The sequence below is a fragment of the Trachurus trachurus genome (assembly GCF_905171665.1).
Source record: "Trachurus trachurus genome assembly, chromosome: 12".
NCBI classification, from domain to species: Eukaryota; Metazoa; Chordata; class Actinopteri; order Carangiformes; family Carangidae; genus Trachurus; species Trachurus trachurus.
The window spans coordinates 3,949,773-3,957,942 of record NC_139908.1 but is presented as its reverse complement, the minus strand read 5'-3'; the positions used below and the strand labels follow the sequence as shown (position 1 = coordinate 3,957,942).

At 42.1% G+C, this 8,170-nt stretch overlaps 1 protein-coding gene across 1 annotated transcript in view; it reads left to right on the top strand.

Annotated features, from left to right (window-relative positions):
- Positions 1-6,505: 6,505 nt before the first annotated feature.
- The window catches only part of gfra2b (GDNF family receptor alpha 2b), a gene marked incomplete at both ends in the record, with an annotated part of 142,685 nt that continues 141,020 nt past the window's right edge, over positions 6,506-8,170 (top strand). Inside the window, one exon of the mRNA XM_083983968.1 lies at positions 6,506-6,545. Within this exon, the coding sequence (XP_083840094.1) occupies positions 6,506-6,545 (40 nt within the window). The remainder of the gene's footprint in view (positions 6,546-8,170) is intronic.

The window sequence follows — 8,170 nt, the reverse complement described above, 5'->3', positions numbered from 1 at the left end:
GTGGAGGAGGAGGAGGAGGAGGAGGAGGAGGAGGAGGAGGGAGAGGGAGAGGAGGAGGAGGAGGTGGAGGAGGAGGAGGAGGAGCTGTGGGACAGTTTTTCCGTACATTGTGTTGTAACAGTGATGAACCAGCAGACTGCGTCTGTCTCACTCTTTCTCTTCTCTATTTCTGTCTCACTCTTTCTTTTCTTTCTCATTCTGTCTCACTCTTTCTCTTCTGTCTCACTCTTTCTCCTCTGTCTGTCTTTCTGTCTATCTCCTCTCTTCTGTCTTTCTGTCTCATTGTTTCTCTTCTGTCTCACTCTTTCTCTTCTGTCTATTTCTGTCTCACTCTTTCTCTTCTGTCTCACTCTTTCATTTCTTTCTCATTCTGTCTCACTCTTTCTCCTCTGTCATTCTGTCTATCTCCTCTCTTCTGTCTTTCGGTTTCACTCTTTCTCTTCTGTCCCACTCTGTCTCACTCTTTCTTTTCTTTCTCATTCTGTCTCACTCTTTCTCTTTTGTCTTTGTGTCTCACTCTTACTCTTCTGTCTCATTCTGTCTCACTCTTTCTCTTCTGTCTCATTTTTATCTTCTTCTTCTGTCTTTCTGTCTCACTCTTTCTCTTCTGTCTCTCTGTCTCACTCTTACTCTTCTGTCTCATTCTGTCTCACTCTTTCTCTTATGTCTCACTCTTTATCTTCTGTCTCATTCTGTCTCTTCTGTCTTTCTGTCTGTCTCACTATTTCTCTTCTGTCTCTCTGTATATCACTCTTTCTCTTCTGTCACATTCTGTCTCACTCTTTCTCTTCTGTCATTCTGTTTCACTCTTTCTCTTCTGTCTCATTCTGTCTCACTCTATATTTTGTCTTTCTGTCTCACTCTTTCTCCTCTGTCTTTCTGTCTTGCTCCTCTCTTCTGTCTTTCTGTCTCACTCTTTCTCTTCTGTCTCATTCGGTCTCACTCTTTCTCTTCTGTCTCACTCTTTCTCTTCTGTCTCACTCATTCTCTTCTGTCTTTGTGTCTCACTCTTTCTCTTCTGTCTCATTCTGTCTCACTCTTTCTCTTCTAGCTTTCTGTCTCACTCTTTTTCTTCTGTCTTTCTGCCTCACTCTTTCTCTTCTAGCTTTCTGTCTCACTCTTTTTCTTCTGTCTTTCTGCCTCACTCTTTCTCTTCTAGCTTTCTGTCTCACTCTTTCTCTTCTGTCTTTCTGTCTCACTCTTTCACTTCTGTATTTCTGTCTCACTCTTTCTCTTCTGTCTTTCTGTCTCACTCTTTCTCTTCTAGCTTTCTGTCTCACTCTTTTTTTCTGTCTTTCTGCCTCACTCTTTCTCTTCTGTCTCACTCTTTCTCTTCTGTCTTTGTGTCTCACTCTTTCCCTTCTGTCTCACTCTTTCTCTTCTAGCTTTCTGTCTCACTCTTTCTCTTCTGTCTTTCTGTCTCACTCTTTCTCTTCTGTCTCATTCAGTCTCACTCTTTCTCTTCTGTCTCACTCATTCTCTTCTGTCTTTGTGTCTCACTCTTTCTCTTCTGTCTCATTCTGTCTCACTCTTTCTCTTCTAGCTTTCTGTCTCACTCTTTTTCTTCTGTCTTTCTGCCTCACTCTTTCTCTTCTAGCTTTCTGTCTCACTCTTTTTCTTCTGTCTTTCTGCCTCACTCTTTCTCTTCTAGCTTTCTGTCTCACTCTTTCTCTTCTGTCTTTCTGTCTCACTCTTTCTCTTCTGTCTTTCTGTCTCACTCTTTCTCTTCTGTCTTTCTGCCTCACTCTTTCTCTTCTGTCTTTCTGTCTCACTCTTTCTCTTCTGTCTCATTCGGTCTCACTCTTTCTCTTCTGTCTCACTCTTTCTCCTCTGTCTTTCTGTCTTGCTCCTCTCTTCTGTCTTTCTGTCTCACTCTTTCTCTTCTGTCTTTCTGTCTGTCTCACTCTTTCTCTTCTGTCTCTCTGTATATCACTCTTTCTCTTCTGTCACATTCTGTCTCACTCTTTCTCTTCTGTCTTTCTGTCTCACTCTTTCTCTTCTGTCTTTCTGTCTGTCTCACTCTTTCTCTTCTGTCTCTCTGTATATCACTCTTTCTCTTCTGTCACATTCTGTCTCACTCTTTCTCTTCTGTCATTCTGTTTCACTCTTTCTCTTCTGTCTCATTCTGTCTCCTCTGTCTTTCTGTCTTGCTCCTCTCTTCTGTCTTTCTGTCTCACTCTTTTTCTTCTGTCTTTCTGTCTCACTCTTTCTCTTCTGTCTTTCTGCCTCACTCTTTCTCTTCTGTCTCATTCGGTCTCACTCTTTCTCTTCTGTCTCACTCTTTCTCCTCTGTCTTTCTGTCTTGCTCCTCTCTTCTGTCTTTCTGTCTGTCTCACTCTTTCTCTTCTGTTGCTCTTTCTCTTATGTCTCTCTGTATATCACTCTTTCTCTTCTGTCTCATTCTGTCTCACTCTTTCACTTCTGTCTTTGTGTCTCACTCTTTCTCTTCTGTCTCACTCTTTCTCTTCTGCCTCTCTGGTTTTCCTGATCTCACTCTATCTACATATTGTAATAATATTCTGAGGCTCTTTCCTCCTCCTGTCTTTGTGATGTGACGGTGATGGTTTCGCAGCCAAACCTACAAACTAAACTCCTCCAGCGTGTGTGTGTGTGTCTTTGTGTGTGCGTGTATGTTTGTGTGTGTGTGTGTGTGTGTATGTTTGTGTGTGTGTGTGTGTGTGAGAGATCTGGCTGCAGCTTCAAGCAGATCCAAACTCCATTTGCACAAAAACTTAAGCAGAGTGATGCATAATGAGCCAACAGCGAGAGACTGAGAGGAACTTCAACAAAGTGTGGACACGTTAGAATCAGGTCGACGCTGAAGTGAAACTGAAGAAAAGAAGAAGAACAGGAAGAAGAGGGAGGAGTAGTGTTTGTTTCCTCTTCTCTGATTCTGTTAAAGCTCAGAAACATTTAGTTTTGTTTTGACTGAACAGGAAGTGATGACAAACAACAGGAAGTGGTCACAGATCAGAGTGGAGGCCATCTTGGTTACTTGTTCTCGTTCTGGCGGACTCGTCGTCTCACCAACACGACGCCTCAACAGAACGACTGCAGCTTTGGGCACAAATGTTGATTGTATAGACCGAATCGCCTTGTTGTTTACATTCTACTTCCGGGTAGAAAACCAGCACGTAATTTGAATGAGATCAATAGTAACGAACGAGAGTTTAGCTATATATCCTATTTTTCACGCCCTATCACCATTTAGACAAATCTGAAATGATTGAAGAAACATTACTATTTCTGTGTGTGTGTTTTGTGTTGCTATGTGTTGTATTTATTCAGTTTGGGGGAATCACGGTGCCTAGAAAGCATCAGTGGCTGCAGCTGACAGGGACAGCTAACAGTAGCTAAGCTAACTGCGGTAGCTAAGCTAACACCAGGACGTCAGCTGTTAAAACCCTCCCGTTGTGGGACACGACATGAAACTACTCCAGTTAGCTCAGTCATGTTGTAACTCAGATATCCGCTGGAGAAAATATGTTTTCATGGACCGTTTATTGAGTCACTGAGTTATTAAAGTTAAACAGTAACCGTTAGCCCAGCTAATAACCATGACTAATTACAAAAATGTGCACACGTAAATAATGTTTGTCCAATCATTGGTTTTATAGACTTAACAAACAGCAGATTAGTCTAAACGGTGATATAGTGACATGAAAAAGTAGATATATATAGCGAAACTCTCGTCCGTCACTATTGTTCGAATGCTGGTTTTCAACCCGGAAGTAGTTATAAACCACAAGGCGATTCGTCCTATATGAAGATCTTATTCATCAATAATATTAAAGTTGTTACTCCTCCTAAATATGTGTATATGTAAATATGTGTAAGTTTTACTAAAATCAAATATATATTCAGGTCTAAAATAATATTGTCTACTGTTTTGTTACAATAGAAACAAACACAGGAATATGTCATTTGATTGATTTACTTGTCAGCTGCACAGCTTACAATTTTCCTCCATGTCTGGTCTCCTTCTTTTATCCATCTACTAATGTGTGTCCATGCCCACAGGGAATGGTTAGTGCCAGTTCAAGTTCCCTTGTCCATCAGCCTCCTGCAGTGCAGCTATTGAGGACCCCCCCTGAAGACCTCCCTTGGGCCAGTACTCAAGTGCACAACACTGAGAAAGGACTTTAAGGATAGAGACACCTTCTATGAAGTGGGTAAACTTCAAATGACAAACATAGATTCATTTGTCTTCATAGATTATTTCATAGATGGATTTTAACAAGAAAATACTTGTTAAAACTCTTTGTGTAAAGTTCAAAGTCCAAAACTCCACAGTTTTTGGCCTTGTGATGTCTCTGTGATGCCTTCAGGGAATCCATTAAAAGTCAGTAAAAGCATTCACCTTGACACAAGAACAACATGATTCTAGTTTTGTGGCTAAAGGTCAAAGTTTTAGCCATAAAACGAGACACTCAACAACTCATGTAACATTTTCACACATAAGGTTCAGATTTAGTCTGAGAGTGAGAACAGAAGGTGATTCTGCTTCACTTTATTTTTATCTTCTATCTTTTTAAACACACACTCTCTCTCTCTGTTTTTTTCTGCTCTTTGAAATCATCCAAAACTAATCGCTGCCAATTTTTTGTTTATATTCATGTACAGACACACACACACACACACACACACACACACACACACACACACACACACACACACACACACACACACACACACACACACACACACACACACATATACAGCTCTGGAAAAAATAAAGAGACCACTCCAAATTGTTCTTTATAAATCAGTTTCTCTACATGTGGCAGCCTTTCGATTCCAGTGTCTATTGAATTTCAACACAAGGACATCTTATACTGAAGCAGGCACTGATCATCTGATCACCTGAGCCAAATCATATTTAATGAAGATTAAACCACTGTTTAGATTAGATTTTAGATTAAGCCTACAGTAAAAATTGAGATGATTCCACCACCGTTGATTTCTGAAATCTTTCTAAATTAAAAACATCAGTGTTGTGTTTCTTAAAAATGACTATGAACATGTTTTCTTTGCAAGGTCTAACACTGGACCTTTAAAAAAAAATCATTTTGACCGGTTGTCATTTTCTGCAAATAAATGCTCTCGATGACAATGTAGGCCTATATTTTTTTCAAATTTGGAAGAAATGTTGTCAGTAGTTTACAGAATAAAACAAAATTGTTCATTTCACTCAAACACATTCCTATAAATACTAAAACCAGAGAAACTGATCATTTTAAAGTGGTCTCTTTATTTTTTCCATAACAGTATAGCCTATAATAGATGCCTGTGTATTCTGTCCTATCGCAGCGTGGGAACGTTTAAAGCCGTTTAATGAATCAGGGTCGTTCGTCGTGATGTAGCTGCATCACCCCGGGTCATCATGCAGAGCGCGTGCGTGCGTATGTGTGTGAGCGCGCGCACGCACGGCACTTGTTAGACACCTGGTGAGAGAGAGAGAGAGAGAGAGAGAGAGAGAGAGAGAGAGAGAGAGAGAGAGAGAGTGTGTGTTTATGTGTGTGTGTGTGTTAGGGGGAGGAGAGGAGAGGAGAGAGGGGGGAGGAGGGGGGGCGGTTTCTAGGTTTTCCTCAGTGGTCGCACGCGCTTTGCTTTTTCCGAAGAAGGAGACACGAGCGGACGCGCGAGGCAGCAGCAGCAGCAGCAGCAGCCGGAGTGGATTAATAAGAGCTGCCGCTGTGTTACCGGGAGACGCGCGCGGCGTGCCATTACGCATCATCAAGGCTGTTCTAACGAGCTGCACGCGCACCTCAGAGCATTATTAGGCTATAATCCTTATAATAATAATAATAATAACAATAGCCTTTTGATATTATTATTATTATTACTATTACTACTATTAGTAGCTGTTAATCGTAACTGAGTGGAGCAGCAGCTGTTTCTCTGTCTGTCGGCGTCTCTCCGTCTGAGCACCGGGAGACCACCGGGGAAAGTTGGAGTACTAACAGCGGGAGAGGAGGACGGTGACGGTGTGAGGAAGAAGGGAGGAAGAGGAAGAGGAGGAATAGGAGGAAGAGGAGGAGGTGGTGATTTTTAGGGGGGGCTGGATGTTCGGCTGAAGGAAAAAGGAGAAGGAGAAGGAGAAGGAGGAGAACCGCGGGAAAAAGTGTTCATGGACCGGATTCTGCTGCTGCCGCCGCTGCTTTACCGGGAAACGATGATGAAGATGATGATGATGATGAAGATGCGGAGGAGCTTAACGGACTCTGTCAACACTTGTACCGGAGAATCCGCGCTGTTCTGAGGGGAAGAGGAGGGGGGAAGTGTCGGTGGTTCTGGTTCTGGTGGTTTTTTTACTCGCTCCACCATGTCGTCCGCGCGGCAGTTTCACCGAGAGAGAAAGAGTGAGAGTGAGAGAGTGTGTGTGTAAGTGTGTGTGTGTGAGAGAGTGAGTGAGAGAGTGAGAGGGAAAGAGAGAGAGAGAGAGACCGGGGTGAACCGGACTGTATTGATGACCTGTGGGATTACAGCGGCTGCAGGGCGCGAGATGATCCTGATCAATATCATCACTGTGGCGTTCGTGTTGGGTAAGTGTAGTGAGTGACATATGACACACACACACGCACACGCACACGCACACACACACACACACACACACACACACACACACACACACACACACACACACACACACACACACATGGTCTATATGGTCCATGCACTCTCTCATTAATAGACTCCGGTGCATGGGGTTATTACAGTAACTACCCCACCCCACCTCCCCTCACTCCCCATCTCACCCCCACCCTTTACCCCATTACCCCACCCCATCCCACCCTCACCTCTCCTCTCTTACCCTTGACCCCCCCTCTCCTCTCCTCCTCTCCTCCTTCCCTCACCCCTCCTCTGTGTGATGCGGTTAAAGGTGCGTGTTTCCGATAGATCTGAATTTCTCTTCGCATTAAAATATCTATCTATCTATCTATCTATCTATCTATCTATCTATCTATCTATCTATCTATCTATCTATCTATCTATCTATCTATCTTCACCTGAAATTGCCTTTTCTTGCATTATTGTTTTTAGATATATATTGAGTATGTGTATTGGAATGTATTGTTTTTATGTCTTTTACACACATAGACTGCAACCAAATTGCCCAAGTTGGGACAAATAAACTATACTTAACTTTATCTATCTATCTATCTATCTATCTATCTATCTATCTATCTATCTATCTATCTATCAGTACTTTTTACCTGTAGTACTCTGAAGCTGATACTTTATGCCTACATGTTCTGCTGCTGCAGTCCAGTGTGCGTGTGTGTTTGTATGTGTGTGTGTGTGTGTTTCTTCTGTGGGTGTGAACCATGATGAGGCCTGTGGTCTCTGATCTGGTTGCTGCTGCTGCTGTTGGTTTCTTTATTCATCATCAGTCTGTTTTTTTGCCTATTTTTTTTTTTTTGAGAGGAAGCCCAGCTCTTATTCTTAAAAGCCGCGGAACTAAAACCAGGATTAAATATTAAATCTGCGTCAAAATCCTGGATCAGGTGTTTGTTTGTTTCACTCTGACATCATCGGGAGTCTATAGGATAATACATGTTTAATAACAGACTGAGATCAATGTTATAAATGTTTATTAATCCACTCTCCAGCTGTGTGAAGCATAAACATCTGGAATAATGTATAAAACAAACCCTGAGCATTAATTAACATGCTAGTACATCTGTCTGAATCAATATTAATCTCTGTTATGAAGCATTTATTACAGGATTTTAACTGTTAATAAGGTGACTAAGGATGTGACTGATGATTTTAATTAACCCTCCTGTTGTCCTCCTGGGTCAAGGAAGGAAGGAAGGAAGGACAAAGGGAAGGAAGGAAGGAAGGAAGGAAGGAAGGAAGGAAGGAAGGAAAGATAGAAGGAGAGAAGGAACAGACTGGGTCAAAAAGGAAGGAAGAAGGAGTAAGGAGTAAGGACGAAGGAAGGAAGGAAGGACAGGAGGAAAGAAGGAAAGAAGGAAGGAGAAAGGGAAGGAAAGATAGAAGGAGAGAAGGAACAGATTGGGTCAATTGGGTCAAAAAAGAAGGAAGAAGGAGTAAGGACGAAGGAAGAGAAGAAAGAAGGAAGGAAGGAAAGAATGAAGGACAAAGGGAAAGACGGGAGGAAAGAAGGAAGGGGAAAAGGAAGGAAAGATAGAAGGAGAGAAGG